The sequence below is a fragment of the Tursiops truncatus genome, chromosome 4, assembly GCF_011762595.2.
Source record: "Tursiops truncatus isolate mTurTru1 chromosome 4, mTurTru1.mat.Y, whole genome shotgun sequence".
Lineage (NCBI taxonomy): Eukaryota > Metazoa > Chordata > Mammalia > Artiodactyla > Delphinidae > Tursiops > Tursiops truncatus.
In genome coordinates, this window is record NC_047037.1 from 28,684,966 (window position 1) to 28,712,234 (window position 27,269).

At 51.8% G+C, this 27,269-nt stretch overlaps 1 protein-coding gene across 4 annotated transcripts in view; it reads right to left on the reverse strand.

Moving 5' to 3' along the window:
• Positions 1-1,074: 1,074 nt before the first annotated feature.
• The window catches only part of MRAS (muscle RAS oncogene homolog), a 59,203-nt gene continuing 33,008 nt past the window's right edge, over positions 1,075-27,269 (reverse strand). For 3 of the 4 annotated variants that reach the window (XM_033855363.2, XM_033855361.2, XM_033855362.2), the window contains exons 3-6: positions 12,526-12,679; positions 11,080-11,179; positions 6,083-6,162; positions 1,075-4,380 (exon numbers count right to left, since the gene is read on the reverse strand). In XM_033855363.2, the coding sequence (XP_033711254.1) occupies positions 4,281-4,380; positions 6,083-6,162; positions 11,080-11,179; positions 12,526-12,679 (434 nt within the window). In that variant the 3' untranslated portion in view covers positions 1,075-4,280. Of the gene's footprint in view, positions 4,381-6,078; positions 6,163-11,079; positions 11,180-12,525; positions 12,680-27,269 lie in introns of those variants that run through there. The other variant, XM_033855364.2, reaches the window with a different exon arrangement.

Consider the following 27,269-nt stretch of genomic DNA (forward strand, 5'->3'; position numbering starts at 1 on the left):
GCGCATGTGTAGTCAGGAAGTTCTCCTTGGCCTCAGAATGAGGGACAGGTGGTCTCTTTGTCTCTTACCTGGGCAGAGCTCAGCTCCTCTTCCCTCCTGCTATTGTCTTCATCGTGGAGTGTCTGTCCACAGGGGACCAACTCCAGCGGCTCAGCCTGGGGCCCATCCATCTCCTGCCTCAGGTCCAGGCTAGATTTCATGCCAATGCTGGGGTTGATGTCGTAGGGCAGTGATACCCAGATTTTACTGCACATGTGAATTACCTGGGCATCTTGTTAAAATGCAGGTTTTGATTGAGTAGGTCAGGACGGGACTAAAGGAGATCTATCAGAAGACCCTTTGCTCTGCTCACCACCACCCAGCACCCAGCCCACTGCCTGGCACGTGGTGGTGCCCAGGAAGTCTGCATGGGAGGGATGAATGGGCAGGCGGCCACACCATCCCTCCCTGCTCTAGTCTGCAGTCCGGTCTCCTCTGCCCCCAGCGCGGAGGGTGTGAGAAGCACCCCTAGCCTCCAAGTTTACATGCGTCAGCTGTCATCACCCAAAGAAGTACCAGGAGAGGGCTTTGGCCCTCTATTCCCTGGGAAGAAGACCCAAAGAGGCTCAGCTTGGCCAACTACCCAGCAGTTTCAATCAAAAGAGAAATGTAATCACATTATATGAAAGACTGTGATCTTGCAGATGGGGGCAGGGGGCAGTGTTCATGAAAAGCAACATCAGACAATCCAATCGGTGTCCTTTACAAAGAGCGTCATTTCTGGGATCTGTACCGCGAACGCCCGCATTTAGCTTTAGCCCTCGTCTGCTTAGGAAGCGCACACCATTGTCCCATTCACAGGCGGGGCAGCTGAAGATTAAAGCAGGTAACTCGCTCAAAGGCACATAAAAGTCAGAGGCAGAGCCCACATCCAGGGCTGCTGGACATCAGGAGACCGGCAGGACGGGGACAACCCTCAGAGACACCAGCTATCTTCGCAAGAGGGCAGTGTTCTGGGTCAGACGCTGACAACGTTTAATGTTCTCAGCAAAACGTCAGGAATATTTGAGTAAGAGGAAATCAGACAGACAAGTGTTCCTCTTCTTTTGTTTATTAATGAGTTGGGATACACAAAGACTTAATAAAAGTTACATAAAAGGCTCAAGCATCATCGAGATCTCCAGGCATCACTCTCATTTCACGACAATGGCCACCTGTGTAGACAATGGCTAACACTGTGTAACAGAAGCTGGGCGCTCACGGGCGCTCAGTAATTCAAGTATCTTTCATTCTAAGTAAACCCGACATGGACTTTCTAATCCAATGGGCTGCGAATGGAGGGAAACTGTCTCTGGCTCCGGATTTTCTGTAACACGTCCGAGGGGCCTTTGGGTTAGAGCTGCCACGTGTTAGTGGGTCACTCTTCCTAGGGACACGAGGCAGGCCGCACCAGGCTGACAGGCATTCTCCACAAGAAGATGGGGGGCAAAGTCCTAACAGAAGCCATCCAAATGTCCCCTGTGAGGGAAAGTCAGTGGCCATCGCCCCAGGCTGGGGGTGGAGAGGATGGCTAGCATTACTTGCTGGGGAGAAAAGAGCCCTCTAAGTGGGGGAGGGGCGGAAGAATGTTAGAAGGAAATCTGAGAGCACACAGTGGCAAAGGCATGGGGTGAAAGGATTTCAGGAAGGGTGTGCTCCAGCGGGCATGAAGGGAGCACTAATTCAGATGGAAAACCAGTGGGAACACCAGAATGCCACCAAAGACACAAGTCCCCTTGGGCTCCACAGTCATGAAGTAGCATGGCCAACTGGTTTTCCAGACTGACCCCGCCAGGTGACCGTGTACCGGGGATGCCCTTGGGTATGCTCCACTCAGGCCTGTGCAGAAGCCCCCACTGCCACGAGTGTCCACAGTTCTCTAAAACGCAAAGAACCGCCTTTTAAAAGTGTTATTTACCCATCTCACCTATGGGGAAAATGAGGTCATGGGAGACAAAGGCCGACCATTAGCTCAACAGGGAGGCTGCAGGAGGCCATCCCTCACCCAGTTTCTCCCTCCGGCACTGTGGGTTGAGTGCAGGAGAGATGGAAGATGGGGCCGGGGGTGGGGCAGATGTGCTGCCCTGTTGGGCGGAGGGCCTAGAAGCAGCTGGAATCTCTTCGTCTGGTTACATTCACAGCTAAGGGCTTCGTTCTCAGTCAACTGATCTGTTTCCAACAAGACTCCCCCATCCGGTGCCGTCAGGGAGCTGCAGGCTCCACCGTGGGCCGGGTGGTGGTGGTCCGTGCCTGGGACCTTTCTGAAGCGGACGCTGCCCCGTGAGCCGGGCTTCCTGTCCTGCTCTTCCAACTCGCTCCATCACCGCACCTCCATCCTTCCTTCTTCCCGCTGTCTTGCCTCTTCCTCATCTCCAGTTTGCAGCTGCCACCCAACTGCACCTGGGCTGCTAGGGTGTGGCTCAGAGGAGCGTATTGGTTGGAAAGAGCCTTGTCCTGTTAGTGTTTAGAAGGCCCATTAACATTACAGGATCTTGGGAAGCTCTGAAGTGCCTGATCTGGAATATTCTTTGTTATCCTTCCTTTTAGGGTCAGAAAAAAAGGGCCATTTAGACAAAGAAGTTTGATTTTCCAACAAACAGAAGTCCCAACTGTTTTTTCCGGCATCAGAATCATTCTTTGGCTGCGCTCCCCTTCCACCACGTTGCTGGTGATCTTGCTGAGTTAGGAACTCAGCTCATTTTCAAAACTAGGGAAGAATCCAGGGGTCTCGATGTCCGGCTGAGTGCTCACTTTACCCGGGTTTCTCTCTCCAAATGGTGACCAGGCCACTCACTAGGGATATTCTAGTTTGCTTGGTGGCCTGATTTGTAACAGATGGAAACTAAAGTCACTAGCCGGCTGCCTCATCTTTTGACTCTCTCTCGAGGGTGTGCTGTCCATCCATCCCGCCCCAGTCTGGCTCACACCAGCAGCACCTGAGAGGCAGGTGGGCGTGGTCAGGAAGCTAGGGGGCTGGCACCCTGTAGAAACAGGTATATGGGAGCCATGTCGGCACCCCAACCTTACTTTCTCCTCCACTTATATAGCATAGTTAAGATCCAAGAGGTTAATAAAAGTTCCTGCCAGAAAGGCAACCTGTAATACTAAGTTTGCAAATGTTTCAAGGGGTTTTGCTCATTTACTGGGCTTAAGAAGTGAGTCAGTTGACTCAAAGGGAAAATGGCTTCAGGTCTTGGTGCTGTTTCAGTAAGAACAGTACTGGATCATTTTTGGTTAAGATTTAGCACGAACCAGAGTTTTCCAGATGGTGTCCATGTTAGCTGACTTCGACGCAGAGACCGTACACGCCTGTTCAGTGTGTTTGTATCAGAGGCACCAGACAGCACAGGTGATGGGAGAAAGCCCTCTCCCACGGCTGCGAAGAACACAGAACTTAACCCACACCACCTGAAAAATACACGAACACTTTTGCGACTCCAATAAACTTACTTAAAATTTATATATTTCCAGGGTAATGAGAAGCCCTTTTAAAACTGACGTGCCCGTCTCTCCCCTCAGCAAAACAAAATTTTGTTCCCTGCTATCTGCATCCTCAACCACAGTAAAACCTTCTGGGTACACACATCTCTCTTCTCTCCAGTTTATAGGAGGCCATGAGTAGGGTCTGTTCCTCCCGAGGCCTCCAGCCACGGTCCCCGTGAACTTCTGGTCTCTCGGTCACTCTGCTTTCACGTTGAGTTGAGTTTTGGCACGGCTGGGAAATTTCAGTTAAAAAACAACCATATTCCAGACATGTTATAGAAGAGGTCTGCTGAAGACTTGAAACTTCACCAGGCAGTGGGCTCAGACCCCTTTAATAAAATAATAATCCCTAAAATAATTTAAAAATCTACAAAAGACACCCAAGCTCAGACACTGTGGACCGGGGTTGGGGTGGGGGAAGCGTGATCATGGCTTGTTTTTGTACGTGGAGAAACACTTCCACATCACACCCACACTATGTAGTTCAAAGAAACAACACAGCCACCAGGAGCGGGGAGGGACCAGGTTGCATCAACACAGGGACTTGGATGCTGCTTTGTTCACTGTTGCCTCTTCGCTGCTGCTGAGACACAGGGCAGCCCGTGCCCTTCCAGCAAAGCCAGACTCTGTCTCCTCCCTGCCCACCCTCCCTCTCTCCCTTCCTGTGTCAAGTCCTTGGGCCAAGGGTCATGGTTAGAATGGTCTTCAGTGCGGTTAGGCAGTGGAGGGGTCCCAAGGGCTGGCCAGTTCCCGGTCACTGTGCCCAGGGCCTCGGGCCATCACAATATCACGCACTGCAGTTTGTGGGTGCCAGTGGCCCGGTCTCCCCGCCATTTGGTTTTCTTCTTCTTCTTCTGGCTTTTTTCCGGAATCTGTTGCCTTTTGAGACAAGGAAGGGCAGAATAACAACGTTAGAAAGGGCTTTGCTTCTCCCTGCCTTCTCCTCCCTTGCCCCTGGGTCTGCGGCTGGGAGGCCAGTTCTGGCTCTGGAGGGGGAGGGGGCTGGGGGAGGGGGAGGGGAAGGGGGCGAAGGGGCCTCTGTCCTGGATGCTGGAGGAAGAGAGCCTGTCCTGGACGGTGTCTCTAAGGCGAGGAAGTGGGAAGGGAGAGAGGGCAGAGCAAACCTGTCATGCTACTGGTGAGACTTCCTGATACCATGCTGTGGCTATGTTTATTTCAATCACAAGCTATGTTATATGTTATACAAGGTTGGCTTCTATGTGTTTCATATTTTAAATAAAATGACAGGTCAACTGAGCACAAAAGCTTTTTACGTGTTTCCTGTTCATTTTTCCTACATCTAAAACCTGCCCTTGGAACTCGAGGTCCATAACCAAGACATCACCCCCTCCTGGTGTGGTAGCATCTCCTAACTCCAGGCAAAGGCCCAGGAGAAAATCGCTTTCCGAGTGCAGGCCTGCCAGCTAAAGCACAAGGTGAAGGCTGCAAACCACAGTCCACGCTGGGGAATGATGAGAAAAGGGGGTTGTCGGGCGTGTGTGTATGGGTGTGAGTGTGTGCACGCACTGGGGGGGCTGAGAGGCGGCAGGTTGGGAAGTGCACGGCGATTCCATGACTAAGCAACAGCCCTACAGGTCGGCATACGACAACACACCAAACGCATGCTGTCTGAGAACCACTGGTTAGGCCGCTCTGTACGTTGAAGATTTTGGCAACAGCAAAGGTGGGGGGACAGTGAGCCCAGCCAGGACACTGTCTCCGTCGTCTAGGCATGAGATGATTAGGGTTTGGGCCTGACTATGCAAAGGAGCCCACAAGAGACTACAGCCTGGGATTTCTGACACTCCCTGGAGACCGACAGTGGGTAGGGGCTGGAGAGGAGACACATGTACAAAGCCCCTGTGATTGCAGCCTGGGGATCAGAATGCTGGTTGTTCAGGTGAAACGTCAAGGGGTGCTCTGACATCAGGGAAGAGGAGAATGGCCTACTTTTTACCGTGTTGGCAGCTTTGGTGTTGGGAGAACAGCGGGGGCAGGATGGAGGCGCTGCCCTCGGGGAGCCTGAGCTGCAGGATGGAGGGGAGGCCAGGGAGGCACCTCGCGCAGGAAAGCACTTTGTTTAGCTTGTGGCTTCACGCATAGGGAGTCGGGGAGAGCAAAGGTAGGTGGGAAGGACAGAGATGGACAGAAGTGTAAGAAATCCAAAACTAGGGACTTCCCCGGCAGTCCAGTGGTTAAGAATCCGCCTTCCAATGCAGGGGACGCAGGTTCGATCCCTGGTCGGGGAACTAAGATCCCACATGCCGCGGGGCAACTAGGCCCGCGTGCCGCAACTGCTGAGCCCACGTGCTCTGGAGCCTGGGTGCCACAACTAAAGAGAAGCCCATGTACTGCAATGAAGAGCCCGCATGCTGCAACAGAGATCCTGCGTGCCGCAACTAAGACCCAATGCAGCCAAAAAATTAATAAATAAAATAAATTAAATTAAAAAAAAAGAAATCCAAAACCAGGCCCAGAACTGCCCAGCCTGGGCCTCAGACACGGCACCATGCTCCTCCAGCCTTTCCGGTGTCCGTCTGGCCACAGAGGCCCTGCTTCCAGGCAGGCGAGCCTCACTCACCTAATTACTCTAACCAGGTCATGGAAGGCTCTGTCGACGTTAAGAGGTGGGTCCTTGGCACTGGTTTCTATGTACGGAATCTGGAAGGCAAAGCAGCGTTACGGAGTTCCTGTAACAGCGTTACAAAGTCCTGTTTCCTAAAAAGGCAAATTCTCAGAGGTCCCAAGGAACGCTGCGAAGCCCCCATGGAACCCCAGCTCCTACAACCTCAAGCCCTCAGTGGTTTCTCACTCTATAAAGTCAGAAAGTTTTACTGACAGCTTTTCTGATTCTCTCGTGTTCTCTGGTCACAGAGATATTTAAGAGCCCCCTAACAACAGAATAAAAATGATCTTTTTAGACACTTGAAGACTAACGACTGTTTCATTTATCAAACTGATGTATGTTCTGATTCTATTCAGTTTTCTCTCTGAGGTCTATTTCTCTACCTTAGAGGATTCTGCCCCTCTTCTCAGGTCCTCCAGAGGGGACGCCGGTGGGAAAGGCTGAGGCGAGGCTGGCCCTGGGCAGGACTCTGCACCCTGGCGACCCAGGTGGTCTATGCACCCCACACCGACCTCAACCGTCTGCCTGGCCCAGCTCTTGCTTGGTCTGCATCTACGAGCCCGGAGCTCAGCCATGTTTGCAGAAGGCTTATGTCTGCATGTTTAAGGTTGAGGATCGTCACCTGGCTGGAAGGCAGCAGTAACTGCGAGATGTGGCTGAGGGGACCCTATAGGGCCATGTCTACCCCAAGCCTCGGACTGGCACAGGGAGGAAAACAGGGACCCCACAAAGTCAGGAGGCTCATGCCCACTCCCCCAACAAGAGGCGAGTGTGTGGACTCTGGACAACACGCACAGGCCCCCTAGATGAGATGCAGGTGAGCCAATCATGATTAGACTGAAGAACTTTGGTATTTTTCGCAACCTTCTCCTGATTACAAAATTAAGGCATTTCATTGTAACACACTTGAAAAGGAAAAGCACAGCGAAGAAAATAAAAACAATCAACACTTTAAATGCATGGGGGTCCGGGGTAACAGGGTAAGTCGTTATCTTAGAGGAGCATGTCGTAACTGATTGCCCAGAACACATCATAAAGTATCTTCCCATCATCGCGGGAGATCAGATGTTCACCCACTGCTGTGGCTTCAAGCAGGGGCTTGCTCTAGCCAACACACACACAAAGGGCAGAGTACAAAGGACATGGCTCAGACCTTGGAAATTTTCATTTGACAAATATCTGAGCCTCTGATAACCCCGGGAAGAAACTGCCTTCCACTGTAGGCTGTTGGACTGTAGGCTGCTCACTGAGGTGACCATGGGCTGTTTGGCCTCCCAGGTCTCAACGTCCCTGACCTCACTAATCTTCACGTTAACCCTCTGAGGTAAGCGGTTATCTCCGTTTCACAGCTGGGGAGACTGAGCTCAGAGTGGTGACGTACTTGCCCAAGGCCACACGGTGGCCAGCAGAGAATCAAGATCTGGACCAAGTGCACACTGCACTTCCCACATGGCCTGGCACGGACAGGTAGAGGTGCTGAGGTCTGCTGCGGAGCCTCTTCTAGGCATGGCAGGTGCCCCAATAGCTCTTGGGAGCCAGAGTCCTGTGCAAGCTCATGAGGGCAGGACAGCGTTCTTCCCTGTGCACACTCACCCAGCGGGGAAGCGGGAGGGCAGCTGGGGCTGGGACCTCCCCGGAGGCTCTTCACATCCTATAATCCTGCCAGCTCGTAAGTCCCAGGCTCCTGGGGCCTCAGACCTCCGCTGCCTGCTCACGGGCACACCGCTGTAGCACGCCCAGGTCCCCAGACGCCTCCGCTTTCTTTCTAGGGATCCTGCTTCTGAAGAAACACTGATGTGCATTATCTGGGTTCTTAGAATTCTAGGGCGTCATAGTAACAAGACTTAAACTAAGGGAAACCCTGCAATAAGTGGTAGTACTATATGACTCCACCGAAGGGCCAGGAAATGCCACCTTCCTGCATTGGATGGTCAGCTAAAGAAGAACTTGCCTTATGAGCTCTAAAATTAGGACAGTAGCTCACAGGGTCATTTGGTCGAATGATAAATGAGGCAGCAGCATTTGCTGTAGGAGCAAGGTCAGCTGAGAGACTGGAGACCTGGGTTCTAGTGGGGATGGGTGGGTACTCCTCGCCAGCCGTGAAGCCCCCAGAATTCCCTCAGCCCCCTGTGTCCCATTCCCTTTTACCTGCAGAATGGGGCTGCTGCTACCCCCGTGCAGCGCCCTTCCCCCGTCCCCAGCCAGCCACGTGCCCACCCAGGGGTCTGTGAAGGCTCTTAGCATGAGCTCACCGTGCGGAGCCCGAGGCTGTGGGATGCAATGGCTCCTGGCCTCTCTCTGTGCAGGAGGTTGGCTGGTGGAGGGCACGGGCACGCTACTGTCTGAGGCCTGCGTCTAATGCTAAACCCAGAGGTTAGTTCCAAGTGCTCACCTGGAGACTTCTGAGCACACCTGTCTTGGGTGATGACTTCCTCCTCCTCGAGGCATTTTCTTTCCTTGGCTCCCAAGGCCCCACGCTGGTCCTCACACATCACTGACCACTCTGTCCCTTTTGCTGCTTCCTCTCATTTCCCCATACCCACAGCACCGAAGTGTCCCCAGCCTCAAGCCTGGGACCCCTGCCCTAACGACACCCATTCCCCTGGGCTTCATGGCTTTTTTCTTTTTGTGTGTATATATCTCTATCTCTATCTCTATGTGTGTGTATACATAAATACATAATTATATACACACACAAAATTGAGGTAGAACTGAAATAACACTAATTTCAGGTGTACAACGTAATGATTCGGTATTTGTATATGTTGCAAAATGATCACCACAATGAGTCTAGTTACATCCATCATATATAGTTACAGAACTGTTTTTTCTTGTGATGAGAACTTTGAAGATTTACTCTGGTTTCATGGCTTTAGATTCTACCCACATGCTGCTGATTTCCAATATTTACCTCCAGATGGTGTATCTGACAGCAGTCTGGACACCTCCACTTGACTATCCCCTCAGCTCCTCAAACTAAGCACCTAAAACAAAGCTCCTGGTGTTCCCCACGTCCTCGGTGCTCTAGTCCCCCTGCCCGGCTAGTGGAACTCCAGTCTTCTGAAAGTTCCTCGTGCCCCAAACCTTAGCATCCTCCTCAAATCCTTTCTCTGTCACCCCACATCCGGTCTGTGGACAAATCCTGTCGGCTTTCAGAAAGACACCAGAATCCACCCGCTCCTTGCCACCTCCACGGGCACCACACGGGTGCACGTCAGCCGGTACCCGGCTTACGGTGCAGCCCCCAAAGACCTTTCTCCACACGGGCACCAGAGGGAAGCTGTTCAGTCATGAGTCGGGCCATGTCACTCCTCACTCAAAACCCTCCAGTGGGGCTTCCCTGGTGGCGCAGTGGTTGAGAATCTGCCTGCTAATGCAGGGGACACGGGTTCGAGCCCTGGTCTGGGAGGATCCCACATGCCGCGGAGCAACTGGGCCCGTGCGCCACAACTACTGAGCCTGCGCGTCTGGAGCCTGTGCTCCACAACAAGAGAGGCCGCGATAGTGAGAGGCCCACGCACCGCGATGAAGAGTGGCCCCCACTTGCCACAACTAGAGAAAGCCCTTGCACAGAAACGAAGGCCCAACACAGCAAAAATTAATAAATAAATTAAGAAACTCCTACCCCCAACATCTTCTTTAAAAAAAAAACAAAAACCCTCCAGTGGTTTCCCCTCCACTCTGAGCAAAAGCCCATAAGGCCTTAACCCCCCCGCTCTGACCTCACTTCCTGCTACTCACCCCTCCTACTCCTGCTCTGGCCGCTCCGGCCTCCTTTCACCTCCTTGCTGTTCCTCAAACTCCCACCTCAGGGCCTTTGCACTGATTATTCCTCTGCTGGAACATGCTTTCCCCAGATATCCAGAGGACTCACTCCCTCACCTCCTGTCAGTCCTCACTGATATGCACCTTTCCAGTAAGGCTTTCCCTGACCACCTATGTGTAAAAACAGCCCCCCACTCCACGTTCCCTACCCCCTTCCCTGATTTACTTTCCCCCAGAGCACATGTCACCTTTGGACACGCTCTAATTTGCTGCCGTCTCTAGAAGCAAGCACCCTGAGGCAAGGAGTTTTGTTTGCCAGGGCCTAGGACTGTTGAATGAATACGTGAATAAACACAGAAGGCAGAGAAAAGCAAAATGAACTCGCAGTGGGCCCCTCCCTCTACTTATGGAGCTGGGCCCACCGGGCAGAGGGAAGGGGCAACCCTGCAGACTTTCCAGGAGGCTGGGTGAACTTCTACATAACTGAGCATTGAGGCTGGGGCATGGTTGTGCTAATGCGGGGGGAGGGGTGGGAAGAAGCCCAGTGACCCCACCATCCAGTGGGCAAAGGGGCATCACAGTGAACTGAAAAAAAAAAGCAACCCAAAGGTGTCTGCTGACATGCACGGTGTGGCCTGGGCAAGCCTCGGTTTCATCACTTGATGAAGACAGTGGTGCCTACCTCAATGTGTGGTTGCGGGGAGTAGATGCTCCCCCAGCACAATGCCTGGCACAGAGCAGGGCTCAGTGAAGGCGGCTGATCTGACGATTCTGAACATAGTCAGGCACTGGCTCAGAGACAGGGACGCAGCCAAGCCTCTGCACAGCCCAGCGAGGAGCCTGCTGCGTCGGGGCCAGGAGGTGAAGGTACCTGCTCTCGACAGCAGGGCCTCTAACGACTGCCAAGAAGGTGCTTTCTCTCTGGCCTGTTGTCTTGTTTCACAAAATATCCCACATCACATGTGCCTCTATGTGGACCTAGCCCACTACCTAGGAGGCCTGTGTTTCATTCCAATAGACTAGGACTGCAGGAGTGAGGGGGCACTGACATCCCCTGAGCCCTCACCCCCACACACACACCCACACATGCACACACACACACCCACACGCGTGCGCACACACACGGGCACACACACACGCACGCACACACACCCACACGTGCACACACGGGCGCGCACACCACCTACATTGTGTTTGGTGGCCATTTCTTTTCCTTGCTCCCTGGTGATTTTCCTCAAATGCATCAAATCGACCTTGTTGGCCACGAGGATCATCGGGAATGACTCCCTGGGAAAAAAAGGAACAGCAGCTTGTGAGCTTCCCTTGGTGAAGGCGGAGCACCCACGCCTCAGACCTGACACAGCACACAGCACCTCCCTATGGGGCTGGGTTAACTTCAGAGTCTTTCCCTCCACATCTCCTGGAATGGAAGAGGGACCCGGGGGCTGCTGGCTGCCTTGGTTTGAAGCCTCAGGCCTGTTGCAAGGTGAGTGCAGGCCCTCCTGGGAATCCCCTGGCTCTGCACTGACTGGGCCAGCGGCCCGGTTCCCAGACCTGCTTCCTCTCATCTTCCAGTCACCCTGACACACCACCCGTGCAGGCCATCATGCTGTGGCCATCGGCAGTGACTTGTGAAGAGCACCAGGGCCAGGGGCTGGCACACAGCTGCCACTCAATAAATGGCAGCCGCAAAGTCAGGATGGCTCCCAAGAGTGGAAGGCGGGGATCAAGAGGCATGTCTGCCTTAAAGATTCCCGTGGACACATGGGGCCAAACTGCTGACCCAACGTGAATGAAATGCCAGTCTTTGTCAGCGTTGAGTATTTTCATAAAGAAATTATAATTTGATGGGTGAAAAATGGTACTTTATCCTTCTTCCTTGCACTTCTTTGATTAGCAAGAAGGTTGAATATTTTCCCGTATCTGTGTCATGTATGTTTTCTCTTTAGAGATTCCTAGTCAGGGGCTTAACCCACATTTGTCTCTTGGAGCTCTATGTGTATATGTGTATGTGTGTGTGACTGTATATCCCTTCACCTTGAAAAGTTATTAACACTTTGCCTTTGAGATAAGTGTTAACTGGATTTTTCGAATTTTGAAATTTTCGAAAATTTTGAATTTTCGAGATTTGCTCAAAGCTTGCTGTTTTCCTGTTAGTTTGTCCTTTTACTTTTACATTGCCTCTTTAAGAGCCAATTAACTGAAAAGACCAGTTGGGCTTAAAACAGACTCCAAATTATTTAGCTACGCCATATTATGCTAAGGAAAACATGAGCCTTTAATAGGGGCTTAGAAATCTCACAGTCAAATGTGATGTAACCAGTTAACGATGTACGCCGGAGAGAAAATTCACTTTTTCTTTGACTGTAATAAAATTTGGTTACATTGGAGCTGAAAAACAGATGTTATTTATGATTCCTTGACTCATCGGACAGTTTAGGAGAGATGGGGGGGGCGGGGCGGACGCCTCGAGGCCTTGGCTGCGTGTAGACTCCTCTGGCTGTGTGGAAAGGTCTGAATTCAGCTCTGCCCCTCGAACCTCAGCTTTCACCTGAAGATCTGAGAAAGACAGACAGACAGACAGAGCCCACCCTGAGCCAGGCATGGGGAGGTCCCAGCCTGGCCGCCCTCACCTGTCCTTGACGCGCAGGATGAGCTGGTGGAAGCGGTCCACGTGCTCGAAGCTGGCCTTGTCCGTGACCGAGAAGACGATGAGGAAGCCGTCCCCCGTGCGCATGTACTGCTCCCGCATGGCGCTGAACTCCTCCTGTCCGGCTGTGTCCAGAACTGGGGTGGGATGAGGCCGCTCAGGGGCTGTCACCACCCACCCTGGAGCCCCTGGGGCCTGTGGACCCCGAGGCTGCTGCTGCGGCCCCTGGGGTGGCTCCATCGAGCTCCCCCCAAGAGGTTCCAGGCTGTGCTTGGTAAGGGTCCAGTGGGGCCTCAGACACCTCAGTGTGCGGCTCTAACTGACTCACGTGTGGACCCACTGACTCCAGCCCACGGCGTTCCCTGGGCCTTAATTCTCTGCCTACAGAAAAGCCTCATAAAGCCAGTGATCGACTCTGCCGCAAAACCCCTCTGGAGTCCCCAGACCTAGGCTTGGAGCCCTGCTGCAGCCCTTACAAGCTGATTCTTGGGAAAGTCACCTGACTGTCTGAGCCTCCATTTTCCCCTTTGTAAAATGGACACAATGGGGTTTCCCTGGTGGCACAGTGGTTAAGAATCCTCCTGCCCGTGCAGGGGACACGGGTTCGAGCCCTGGTCCGGGAAGATCCCACATGCCGCGGAGCAACTAAGCTCGTGTGCCACAACTACTGAGCCTGCACTCTAGAGCCCGCGAGCCACAACTACTGAGACTGTGCTCTAGAGCCTGCAAGACATAACTACTGAGCCCGTGTGCCACAACTACTGAGCCTGCGCTCTAGAGCCCGTGAGCCACAATTACTGAGCCTGCGCTCTAGAGCCCGTGCTCCGCAACAAGAGAAGCCACCGTAATGAGAAGACCGTGCACCACAATCAAGAGTAGCCCCTGCTCGCCGCAACTAGAGAAAGCCCGCGCGCAGCAACGAAGACCCAATGCAGCCAAACATAAAAATAAATAAACTAAAAAAAAAAAAAAAAAATGGACACAATGCCTCTACCTTGCAGCTCCTTTGGAGGAGAGCCCTGGGACAAACCTGATGGAAGCCCCAAGAGGCCATCCCCGGGTCAGGAAGGGTCCTCAGTCCCTGTGCGGACAGACGCCAGGCAGGGCGAGGAGAAGAAGCAGCCCCCTAAGAGCCGGGGCCCTCGCCACCTAGGATGCGGCTGCTACAGGGTGGTGGGATGTGGGAGCTGAGGCAGTTGGGGAGACGGAGGCTGCGGGGGGAACCTCTCCATAAAGGCTCCTCCCCCCAACCCATCCATCTCTTCCACTACCCGCACCGCTATTCTCCAGAGATAAAATGCTCTCCCTGACTGTTTCAGAGAGAGGTCACAGCCTCAGCGGCGTAGGGGGCGGGGGTGTCTCCCTTTAGACCTGCAAGCCTGGCCGGCTCCAGCCCTGTGGGCATTGTGAAATCTGAACCCCTCAGCAGCCTGCAAGCCCCTGCCCCAGACTCACTTGCCCTCTCCTGCACGCAGCGGAGCGGCTAGTTACCAATTTCGAAGCCGGGTTCTGGGCTGAGTCTGGCTCCTCATATCCCTAGAGTGTGACCCTGGGCAAGCTCACTTCTCTGTGCCTCCTCTTCCTAAAATGGGGCTTGTCGGGGCTGTTTTGAGTGAATGCACTCAGGCCCTCGGAGCAGTGCTGGCACAAAGAAGCCCTATAGGAGCATCTGCTGTGTGCCTGTGTCCTCTCCCACCTCCGGGCCTGGGACTCCTTCCCCCAGCCACCCCTCCTCTCTGCTCCCCTAGCTTGGTGAGCAGGCTCTGACTCACAGAATTCTGCTCCTGAGCCCCCATGACTCTCACCACCCCCATACAGACCCTTCATGACACTGTTCTCACTGCCCATGAAAAGGCCCCCAGCTGGACTGTCAGTTCCCGGAGGCAGGGACCTGGTTTGTGTGTCACTCATCTACTCAGAGCCTGGCACAAACAGTACTCAAATAGTAGTTGAATGAATAAATGAATGTGAAGTCTATTTGGTTTCATGCATCCATTCATTCATTCAGGAAATATCTGAGAGCCTACTGTGTGTCAGGCAGTGTTCTAGGCACTATGGATACAGGGGGAATGGGGCAAAATCCTTGCTCCCATAGGACTTACATATACTCTGATAGGAAGGCAGATAAATGAATGGATAATATTATATCTAGTAAAGATGAGCACATACTATGAAGAACAATGGCACCAGTTCAAGGAAACTGGAAGAAGTTGGTGTCGTTTTGGATAGGGAAGGATGGCGTCTCTAGGAGAAGCTTTTGAACAGTGACTAAATGATGGGGGAGGGGGAGCCACGTGGCCGAGGGCAAGAGCATTCCTGGCAGAGGGAACACAGTGCGTGGAGGTGTGCAAGGGTAGGCCTGCTGGCCTGGGGAAGCAGAGGGACTGGTGAGTGGAGGATAGGAGGTGGGGGCAGGTGATGGGGGGTGGTGGGCTGCTGCACCGGGGTAAGGCTGACTTCATTCTAAGCAAGAAACGGGCCACCACAGAGACTGGGCCAACGAGCGAAATGATCTATAGGACATTTGAAAAGTTTATCCTGGCTGTTGGGAAAACCCAGACCAAGAGTAGAAGCAGCGGCACTAGGTAGGAGTTTATGCCATAACCAGCAGGACAGGATGGAGGGCTGGACCTGCGGTGGGACGGGGTGGACGCTGTGAGAAGTGACCAGGCTTAGGCCACTTTCTAAGACAGAGCCAACAGGAGCGGGGCGTTCTGGGTGGAAATGTGCAGACGTGGGAGTGGGAGAGAAGAGTGTTGAGGACAGTGGCTGTCTGGGGCCTGGGCCAAATGAATGGTGGTGTCATATCCCGAGGTGGGGAAGACGGTGAATAAAGGGTTGGGAGGGCTGAGTTGTTTGTTTGTTTGTTTGTTTTTTTGCGATACACGGGCCTCTCACTGTTGTGGTGTCTCCCGTTGCGGAGCACAGGCTCCGGACGCGCAGGCTCAGCGGCCATGGCTCACGGGCCCAGCTGCTCCGCGGCATGTGGGATCCTCCCGGACCGGGGCACGAACCCGCGTCCCCTGCATCGGCAGGCGGACTCTCAACCACTGCGCCACCAGGGAAGCCCAGGGCTGAGTTTTTGACACACACTTCAGAACTTCTCAGACTCCTACGTGGATTTCAAATAGGCATTTGCAGACTTCAGTCAGAAACTGAGAAGAAGGGTAAGAGATACAGATGTAGGATATATCCGTCTACATGTGTGTGGATGGCAAGGAAAGCCACAGGACGGGCTATCCAGGACCCCCAGGAAGCCACGTCTCCTCAGGAGACATCTTGAGCCCGTGCCTGAGAAAGTGACCTCGTCCCCACAGCCTGTCGCCCCTGCACACCCTCCTGAGTCACTCAGCATGGCCGAGGGGCAAGGCTCGGCGGACACACGGACCCAGGCTGTGCCCCACGCACAAGAGCCTCGGTCTCCTCATGGATGAAAGGCGGGGCAGGGCTCCTGGGTCTTCAGGATTGAGTTCTGATATCCTAGAATTCTTTGGTCTGTATATCAAATGAAGGGGCTAAGAAAATAAGATCTACAGCTGAGGACCAGTGGGGTGACTGAGGCAGTTTCCCCAATTTCCTAGGGAGGGGGTGGGGAAGGAAGACTGCACCTTCACCCAGAGGGAGTGGAGCCTTTGGTCCTAAGTAAGTCCCACTCAGAAATGCAATCAAGAAAACAGATGAAAATGGCATGGATTTGGCTGAAGTGGGGATGGGGAGGCCTGAACTGAATAGCAAAAGATATTCAGGTAATATTGTAGTTAATATGCTCATAGATTTTGAGCATAACAAAACAAAAACTAGAGGTCTAAGATATTTAAAAATCTGATCATTCAGAACTTAAAAAAAATGATTCAACAGGGAGTTGAAAATCAAAATGGACCCTCTAGAACAGAGAAAAAGTCATTTCAGACATTGATGGCCTTAGAAATTACATTACCCACAGTTTCTAAGAGAATTCTTGGAGGATATACACCAGAAAAGTGAAAAACAGATCCACGAAAGGAAGATGAGTGGTATTATAAACAATGGTATCAATGGTATGCAAAGGAAACAGCAAAACCTAAGAGTTAAATTTAAATAAATATAACACAACTTGGAGAAAATGAATGGCAATTTAGAACTAAAAGCTATGCTGATCTGTATGTGAGGGTATGGGCTGGGAAAAAGTAAGTCATTACTACAGTGCTTGCCTTATCTGGGAAGAGTTTAAAGATATTGATTACATCCAGATGTTGATAGAAAAACATAAGTATATACACACATATGTATATAGAATAACCACCTGAAATAAAACTCAAACCTTCCTAATCATTAGAGGAAAGAAAAACAGGACTAAGTAAATGGGACCAATCCAATGAAACTATACAAAAATAAGAAAGTTTAAAAAGTAGACATAAGGGCTTCCCTGGTGGCGCAGTGGTTGAGAGTCCCCTGCTGATGCGGGGGACACGTGTTCGTGCCCCGGTCCGGGAAGAACCCACATGCCGCGGAGCGGCTGGGCCCGTGAGCCATGGCCGCTGAGCCTGCGCATCCGGAGCCTGTGCTCCGCAACGGAGAGGCCACAGCAGTGAGGGGCCCGCGTACAGGAAAAAAAAAAAAAAAAGTAGACATGAAATAAGATGGCAGAAATAAATCTATGATGAATGACAGTAAATGCAAATGGGTTAAATTCACCCATTAAAAGCAGATACTCAGTACAAAATCCACTTGTCTGCTACTATAAAAGACATGTCTAAAACAAAATGACACAGAAAGAGTGAAAAATGAAAGATAAAAAAGGATATGCTAGCCACATGCATCCACAAAACAGAATTCAAGGCTAAGGAATTAAACAGAACAAACCAGGGTATTTATAATAGGAAAAAGTACAGCATCAAGAAATGCCAAAGTCATGAGTCATAAGCATATAAGAATGTTGCCTAAAATATATATATATATATGTATAAAAAACTAATTTTTTAAAACAGTAGGAAATGACAAATCCCACAATCATTGTGGGAGAATTGAACAGTCCTCCCTTAGAAATAGAACAAGTGACTCCCAAAATAATGATTTATCATTAAATAATACAATTCACAACTGTAATCTGAGGGACTGAAAGAATGAACTTTACATTCAAAACCATAAATAAGTATTTTCAAACACACGTGAAATTGTCATAAAAATTGGCCATATATTAGGCCATAAATTAAAATTTCAACAAATTCCAGAAAGCATAAGTCATATGGGTCATCAGAAATGAACAGAAACATGAGTATAAAAGAAACTATCGGGCTTCCCTGGTGGCACAGTGGTTGAGAGTCCGCCTGCTGATGCAAGGGACGCGGGTTCGTGCCCCAGTCCAGGAAGATCCCACATGCCGCGGAGCGGCTGGGCCCGTGAGCCATAGCCGCTGAGCCTGCGCGTCCGGAGCCTGTGCTCCACAACAGGAGAGGCCACAACAGTGAGAGGCCCGCGTACTACACACACACAAAAAAAGACAGAGCCTGGGGAAGGCCCTCGTAGGCAGAGGAACAGCATGGGCAAGGGCCCGGGGGCTGGAAAGGAGAGAGCAGTGAGGAGGCTGGTGTGCTGGGGGAAAAGGTCTGTGTTGGGAAGAGGAGGGAGAAAGAGAAAGAGGAGACAGGGAGATCAGAGGCTGGGACCTTGGATCCTAAACTAAAATGTTAGAACCTGGGGGGCACTGGGGAGCTATTGAAGGTCCAGAAAGGAAAGAGATGTAGTCAGGGGAGAGAGAGTTTGGCATCCAAAGAGGGAGGGGGCTGAAGGAGGGTGCTTGTGAAGAGGTGGAGGAGGACCCCGAGCAGAGGCTACCAGGGTGTAAGCAAAGGCAGTGTGCTTCAGAGGGAGGGGAAAGAATGAACAGGGGCACCCCGAGGACATGGAACACAGGGAATGGGGGCCAAGGGGAGAGAGCAGAGTTGAGGGCGCCTTGGAAATTCCAAACCTTGGGCCCCAGGAAGGCAGGTTCAACCAGGGAGGAGTGGGGGCCGAGCTGGGCCTCGTCTGGTTTGCGGTCCACCCCTTGCCCACCCCTCCCCTCCACATATCCTGCAAAAGCCTGGTCACAGGCCCCTGGTCAGCAGCTCTGCCTCCAAGACTTCTGGGGAGGCTGCAGAAAACAGGCAGCTATGCTTTAAAAAAAAAATCATGATTCTGCCTGCATCCCCCATGCCTGATGTCAGGAAGGTAGGAGGACTCCTGAGACAGGAAGTATTAGTCACTGTGAGAGGTGTTCTGCCAATGTGTGCATGTGTGAGCGAGACAGACGGGCAGACAGACAGAGACAGACAGAGGCAGCCAGACTGGAGAAAGAGGGAGGAGAGAGACAGAGGGGGCCAGTGCTGTGCATCTCCATCCGCCCTGCCCCAGTCTTCCCACCCGGGGGTGGACGGGCCCTGCAGTGCTGCTGAGGGGGATTTAAGTGGAAACCCTGGAGCCGTTCTTGGATCTGGTGGATTCAGAAGCCGAGCCCACATGCTGGCGGGGATGGGGCCCCAGGCCGGCGGGCAGCCAGCATGGAGGCAGCACCTGCTTGGGGCCCTGCTGAACCCTCCCCCCATCCCCCTCCCTAGGTCTCTCCCTCTCCTTCCTCCTCCTCCTCCAGGGCTCCCAGAGGGAGGCAAACCCTGGCAAGGGGTCTGGTGGCTCTGACACTGGCCCAAGCTCAGGGTACAGTCCAAGCTCTTTGGCTAAGCGCAGTCCCACTCACTGTTCCGACTGGCGGCAAGCACCGCGCTGGGGCTTTACACACACACGTCCTTGCAGTCCTTTTCATGGCCCTGGAAAGAAGGTATTACTGTCCCCCTTGCACAGATGAGAAAACTGAGGCCCAGGGAGTTAAAGGGATCTGCTTAAGGCCACACGCTGGGGAGGAGGGTGCTCTAACTCCCCAAGGCCCAGCTGCCTCAGCTCATCCAGGCTGTTTGCTTCAACCAGAGGGTGTGGATCTGGCCGGGCTGTGTCTCGACTCCAGGCCTCTGCCCAGCCATGACTCCAACCAGAATGCCCTCTCGGGGCTCCCCCCAGCTGCCCTCCAGAAGGGCTACAGCCCTCCTCCTCTCCTGAGGGCCCCGCCGGCCTCTGACCTCCGACCTCCGTCTTTGAACCCTTGCTGGTGTGTGTGGCTCTGGTTCCTCCCAGACTGTGCCTCTAGGCCGGGCTCAGCTCCCCACCAGGTGGTGGAGCCCCAGAGCGTGGGAGTCTGGCTTTCATTTCCCTGGGTCCCCCAAAAGCTTCAGCACCCAATGAAGGGCTCAAAAAATATTTACAGAATGACTGGACAAATCGCACGCACGCTACAGGAAATGCAGTTATTGTGTTCAAGCAGCTCACGCCAGCTGTAAGGGAAACCACTAAAAACAGACTTCTGAAGTCCTATAACTCACCCTTCAGGGTGAAGTAAGGGTTCTGGAACATGAAGCAACACAGATGACCATTTCTGGAGATAATATGCCTCCAAGGACCGTGCGTGGTGTTTTCTATACCCCTCTCATGCACGGGCCCACTGCAAGGCAGGAGGGATGTGCCCATTTTACAGGGCAGTCAGGCAGCGAAGCCTGTGCTCTTCCTAAGAAAAGACTCCCATTAAGAAATGCCACCTAGTTGAGGGTCAATAGTGATGAAGCCTCCCCTTTCTGGGAGAGGGTGTGTATGGGGTAGGCCGGGTGCCGGGCAGAGGGCTGGATGCATCGACCAGGCACTGTTCCCAGAAAAAGGGCCACTTTCTCCTTCTCCAAAGTGCTGGCCCAGTGTGGGAGCCAGGCCGCTCTAAGGGGAGGGAGCTAAAACCCCGTGGCAGGCGCCAGCTGGCTCCCTGGCGATGGGGGAAGATTTCCTCTGGCAGTGGCCCCAACCTTGACTAGCTGACCCCAGGGGAAAAGTGCTGGCCACCGGCCCCAGGGGACACTTGTTCTCATGACCATACCGCTGCAGCTGCAGGAGTGGGGTAAAGTGGGGGAGGTCTTGGGAGACGTTTCCATGAGGCCCACAGATTCATGGACTTGGTGGGCACATTGCATGTGTGGGTGCACACCCTTTCAGGGAGGGGATCCATGGCTTTGTGGGATTCTTAGAGGAGCCTGGACCTCCCCGCACCCCACCTCCATGTCGCTCTCAGGGAGGGAAGAGAAGAAAGAGGGGAAGGAGCAGCAGCGGGGCTCACCTGTGTAACCAGGGACCCAGGAGCATCCCAGAGACAGGTGGGGGCCTGGGTCCCGGCCTGGCTCTGCCAGTCCCTGAGTGAGGAGCTGGCAGCAGTGTCCCCAAGGCCTGTGAAGAGGGGCAGGCCTAAAAGGAGGGGTGAGGACGGAACACCTGAGGTTTGTAGGGATGGAAGACAAAGTCCTGGAGGCTATGCCTCCTCCCCCCACCCCCACCTGGTCACCCCAAACCGTTCACCTACTCCACATCTGCCCCTGGGCAGCCACGTGGAGCCAGGAGGAGAGAGCTTGGCTGAGCTGGCCTGGTTCCCTTAGAGCAGCTCGCAGGGCACCCTTAGAACACCCAGTAAATCTAAACACATCCCCATCCAGTCCCTCCATTCCCAGGCCACCATTTCCCACTGCTTCCTCTCTCCTCAAGCCTCCACCCCCAGCTGAGGATCAGAAACAGATTATCAGGAGCTGAACTCCACAAGTGTCCAAACCAACCCGCCTTGGAGACAGCAGAAGCCTCATACACTGCAGGTGAGGAAAGTAAAATGATGCAGCCACTTTAGAAAACAGTTTGGCAGTTCCTCAAAATGTTAATCAGAGTTACCACAGGACCCAGCAATTCCGCTCCCAGGGGTGTACCCAAGAGAACTGAAAAACACATGTCCGCACAAAAACTTGCACACCAATGCCCACAGCAGCATTATTCATCATAGACCCAAAGCGGAAACAACCCAAGTGTCCATCAACTGATGAATGGATAAACGAAATGTCGTCCCTCCATATACAGCTGACCCTTGAACAGCATGGGTTTGAACTGAGCAGGTCTATTTATACCATTTATACGGGGATTCTTTTCAATAAATATACAAAAATATATGTGTAGAACATCGTGTGCAAGACTTGTATTGAAGTGGATGGCCTATCCTTACATTAGGCATAAGGTGAGTGATATTTAAAATTACTAATCTGTTAGTTTTCTTATTGTTTTATAACTTTGCTTTCAAAGAATTACATAACTGCAGAGTATGTCTCTTCCCCTCCTCAGCTTGTAATTAGAGAAACTGCGTATCACTCTATCATCACGAGTAAGTGGTTTCTAAAAAAAGAGTAACAGTGTTTCCAGTACTGTATTATGAATATGACTGTAATACTGTATGCTGTAAAAACTTTATAACGATTCATTCATTAGTGTTAAAGCTAGGCTACTGGGAAACAGCTGTATCGGTTACACTAGGCTACCATAAAGTGCTCATGTCGCTGCTTCTTTGTTATCAATGCATGAATCATTATACCTGTGTATAAATATGAACTTCTTTTTCATAGTATCCTTTCATTTTTGATGTTTAGTGTTAGTAACACATATAATATCTACAGTGCTTTGTATCCTATAAGACAAAAGTGACGTAGGTACTGACAGACAGATATAAACAGATGACATAAACTTATGGTACTGATAAATACAGTACTGTAAATGTATTTTCTCTTCCTTATGATTTGCTTAATAACATTTTCTTTAGCTTACTTTATTGTGAAAATACATTATATAATATATGTAACGTATAAAATACATGCTAATCGACAGTTTATGTTTTTGGTAAAGGCTTTGATCAGTAGCAGGCTATTAGTAGTTAAGTTTTGGGGGAGTCAAAAGTTATAAGCAGATTTTCAACTGCGAGGGAGGTCGGTACCCCTAACCACCACGTTGTTCGAGGATCAGCTGTACTAGAATATTATTCACACGTAAAAAGGAATGAAATCCTGAGACATGCTACAACACGGATGAACCTTGAAAGCACTGTGCTAGGGGACAGAAACCAGACACAAAGGTCACATGTTATATGGTTCCACACGTGTGAAAAGTCCAGAATAGGAAAATCCATAAAGACAGAAAGGAGATGAGTGGCTTGGGGACTGGGGGGAGGGGAGGGTGGAGGGAATGACGGATGATGGGTGTGAGTTTCCTGGAGGGTGATGAAAATGTCGAGGATGAGACAGTGGTGATCCCAGGGCTCGCTGATCTGTGCAATCTATCAGCAGTTTGTGATTGCACACCTTTGTGTATATACTATCAGCCGCTGGACTGTACACTTTAAAAGGGGGGGATTTTACACGTGAATTATATCTAAATTTTGAGGGAAAAAACCCACCTCCCTTCTCTGAAATGCGTGCTCCGCCTTCCCCTCTCTGCGGTGGACGCCCCGGCCTACTCCTGTCCAAGACCATCATCCCTCCAGCTGCCCACTGGATCCTGTCCCCTGTCACCCATGGAAGCACATTGCTACTATTTTGTCTCCTCCCCCTCCTGCATCATCCGTTTCCCTATTGGTTCATTTCCATCAGTATGTAAACATGGTATAATTTCTTTCACCTTAAAAGAAATGAACAAAGATAAAGAAGAAAAAATTAAAAATAAAAAACCCCTCCCCTTGACCTCACACCTTCCAGCTACTGTGCATTTCTCTCGTCCTCTTTACAGCCACACTCCTTGACTGATCTGTTTTTACTGCCTGCCCTTCCTCTCCTCCACTCTCTCTCTTTTTTTTTTACATCTTTATTGGAGTATAATTGCTTTACAATGGTGTGTTAGTTTCTGCTTTATAACAAAGTGAATCAGTTATACATATACATATGTTCCCATATCTCTCCCTCTTGCGTCTCCCTCCCTCCCCCTCTCCACTCTCTTGAACCCACCGTTATCAGGCCACTCTATCAAAGCTGAGCTTGTCAAGTCACCATGACCTCCGTGTCACTAAATCCAGTGGACACTTCGTGGTCCTCATCCCACTGGATCGCTCACCAGCATCTGATGCACTTGATGGTTCCCTCCTTTTTGAAGAGCCTTCTGCACTTGGCCTTGGTATGTCACTCCATCTTGCTTCTTCTCTGACCCTAATCACTCTCTGAGCATCAGTGGGTCGCTGCGCTCAATCCCGGGACCCCGTCTCTAAACACGTTCACTTTCTCAGAGGTTTCCTGTCTCATGGCTTCATGTGGCAACTCCCAAGTTTCCATCTCCAGCCTGCACACCTCCCCTTACTCCAGACTCAGACCCCAGGTGCTGGTTTGACTTTTATTTGTATGTGTGAAAGACATCTCAGATTTCACACATCCAGAATTAGACTCTTAATTTTTCCCTCAAACTTGCTTTTACCAGTCTTTCTAACCTTTTTTAAAAAATTTATTTTAAAATATTTTTAAAAATTTATTTCATTCAAGTATAGTTGATTTATCAGTCTTCCTAATCTTGATAAACGTAACTCTATTCTACCCGTTGTCCAGGTCAAAGGCTCTTCCCTCCATACTCCTACCCCATCCCACATACTCCATCGACAAATTCTGTTACTTCCTCCTTAAAATACATCCAGACTCTCCTTCTCACCACCTCCTTTATTGATGCCCTAGTCTACCATTAGGAGCCTCTTAACTGGTCTCCCTAGTTCTGCCCTGGCTCCTCTCTGGTCTATTGTCCATACCACGGCCAGAGTGAGCCTTTGAAACATCAGTCAGACCATGCCCGTCCTCTGCTCAAAACCCTCCAGTGGCTTATTTCCCTACAAGGCCCTAGAAGATCACTGCTCCCTAGCTATCTCCCTGATGTCTCCTATTAGCTTCTCTCTCACTTCCTCTGCACTCTAGCCTCCTAGCTATTCCCCAAACACATCCCTGCCTCAGGACCTTTGCACCTGATCCTCTGTCCAAGATTCTCTCCCCCCAGGTACAGGCACAGCTTTTCCCTTCAGGTCTCTGTTCCAACACCACCTCATCGGGAAGGCCTTCCCTAATGGGCACAGATAAGATAGCAACCCCGTCCTCACTGTCTATTCCCTTCTACCTTGCCTCATTCTCCTTCACAGCATTCATCACCACCTGACACAGTACCTATTTGTTATGCCCTGTCTCCCCCATTCTACCAGAAGCTTCATGAGAGCAGGGCCCTGGCTTTGCCAACTGCTGCACGCAAAGCGCCCCAAAGACAGCAACAGGTACCCAGAAGTATTTCTACAATGAACTAGTGAACAGTCCCACATACATAAGTCTCGGGGACCGATCCACACAACACTGGCGGGGAGAGGTGGAAGCTCCACGTCAGGGGATCAAGCCTCACTCTGGACCTCCCCAGATGCAGGCAGATGGGTCAGTGACCCCTCATCTGCACACGTGATAGGACCTATTCTTGAAAGCACCAAGCCACTCTCTGAATATAAATCATATTAGAACAGCCCTAGCAACAAAAGCATTACCGAGGCTTTCTACGTGCTGAGCTTCACAAGGTGCTGCGTTCCCTCCGTCACTCAACAAACAATAACTAAGCACCCAACAGGCGCTGCTGGCACCAGAGATACAATGGTGGGCAAAGGCTCTCTCCTGAAGGAGCTTACAATCTGTGATGTTTCTTTTTTTTTTTGAACTTTTTATTTTATATCGGAGTATAGTTGATTAACACTGTTGTGTTCGTTTCAGGTGTCCAGCAAAGTGATTCAGTTATACATACACATGTATCTCTTCTTTTCCAAATTCTTTTCCCCTTTAGGTTGTTACATGATACTGAGCAGAGTTCCCTGTGCTATACCGTAGGTCCTTGTTGGTTATCCATTTTAAATACAGCAGCGTGTACACGTCAATCCCAAACTCCCTAAGGGATAGTTAGGGAGTCAACAGCTATGAGGCTCTCTCCCATTTGGGCACAGACCCCACCGATGAGGGCAGGTGGTCTTGGCCCAGAGGCTGTCTGTGCCCAAGGGAAAGAGGAGCCCCCAGTCACTCGGACCTGGGGCCTGGTGACAACAGGCTGACAGCGGCTGCGCCGCTGGCCTGGAGCTGGCAGCATCACCCAACACAAGGGCAGACAGGTGAGATCTCAAATCTGCTGACCGGGCTGGTGCGCTTAGCGCAGACCGGTCACGTGACTTCTAACAGGGATCAACTTGAAGTTCTGAAATCAGGGCAAAACCCGAAATTAACTGCAGGAGTCTAGGACCTGATTGTCAGCAAGGTGAGTAAGAGGAAAACCTGGGGTTTGGGGTGCTGACAAGCTTGGAATGACCCCCAGGCTGTGCTGTGACTCTGAAGGGGGAGGGGTGCACGCTGCACTCAGACCTTCACCACTCAGCCCTGCCGAACTGACTCTAGGTCACTGGCTGATGGCCGGTCCCTCAGCTCCCAGGCTGGCTAGTGGGGCTAAGATGAGCATAGAGCAAGATATCCTTGGCTTCAGGGTCAGAGGGAATAGGGTGCTAAGTAGCTGCGTGACCTTGGACTTGTTATTTCACCTCTCTGAGTTTTAGTTCCTTCCCCTGCAGGGCCCTGACCTACCAGTCAGGGCTGCTGGACAGGTGCGGAAGCAGGAGGTCTGGGTTCCCAGCGGGAGGGCTCTTGGGGACACAGGGTGACAGCGCTGGCAGCAATTTTACGATGGTACCAAAGTATTTCACCATTTTACCCACTGGTACAGTAGTACTGCTGCGTACTGGCCGGACCCTGTGCTGAGTGCTTCACGGGGATTGCTTTATTTCATCCTTGTAGCAATCCTGCTAAATTGAGATTAGTGTCTTCACTTTACAGGTGAGCACAGCTGCTCTTCGGCCAGTACACACCAGTGCTACTGCACCAGTGGGTGAAATGGTAAAATACTTCGGTACCATCGGAAAATTGCTGCCACCGCTGCTACCCTGTGTCCCCAAGAGCCCTCCCCCTGGGAACGCAGACCTTCTGCTCCCGCAGCTGTCCAGCAGTAGCTGCTAACACTGCTGAGGGCGGAAGGAGCGACAGCGACCAGGCTTCAGGGTCAGGAAGGGCTTTCTACCGGCAAGCACCGCCCCAGGCACCTTGGAAATCAGTGAGCTCTGTGTCACTGGAAGCATTCAAGCAGTGATGGCTGATGGAGGTGAGATGAAGGGTCAGGCAGAGAGGCCTGCGGGGCTGAGTTGCATAATCTCAGGCCAGCGGCCATGCTCCCTCAGAAAGGAAAAGAAAGAGGGAAATCCCTCCCACATCACTGTGGGCAGGGAAAGGGGAAGATGGGTGGGAGGACGGGTGGAAGGACGGCCAGCTCTGCCCATACCCCCCTCTTAGTGGGGGCCACAAGGAGGGGTCTACTCTGAAGTTGGCCTAAGGGCTGCTGAGCATAGAGGCCACCATGCAAAGCCCCCAGCTCAGAAAAAACTCTCAGTAAGTGTTCCTGTCCTCTTGCTGCCCTACCCACGTCCTCCTCCCCCCACCTCCCCAGAAAGAATGTGGATTCAAGTGTTCGGGGAAAAGCCAGGTCCAGGCCCCTCCGTGAAGACAACAGCACTTGTGTCTGCGGTTTGGGCAGAAGCCAGGGTGGAAACGTCCCAGCTTCTGAGGGTGCAGGAGGGGAGCCAGGGTTTTCACTCTTTGCAGAGACTGAGTCCTTGCCGGGGACAGAGTGGCTGCAGAGCGGGGCCCAAGAGCCCCTAGGTGGGAAGGGGTGTCCGCAAGGCCACTGTCCTCTGTCGATGGAAGAAAGATGCCAGCTTCCAGAGGCTGGCTGGGCAGAGGGCGGGGCTGGCAGCCATGTGGGTGGGAAGGCCCAGATTGTTAAGTGGGCAGA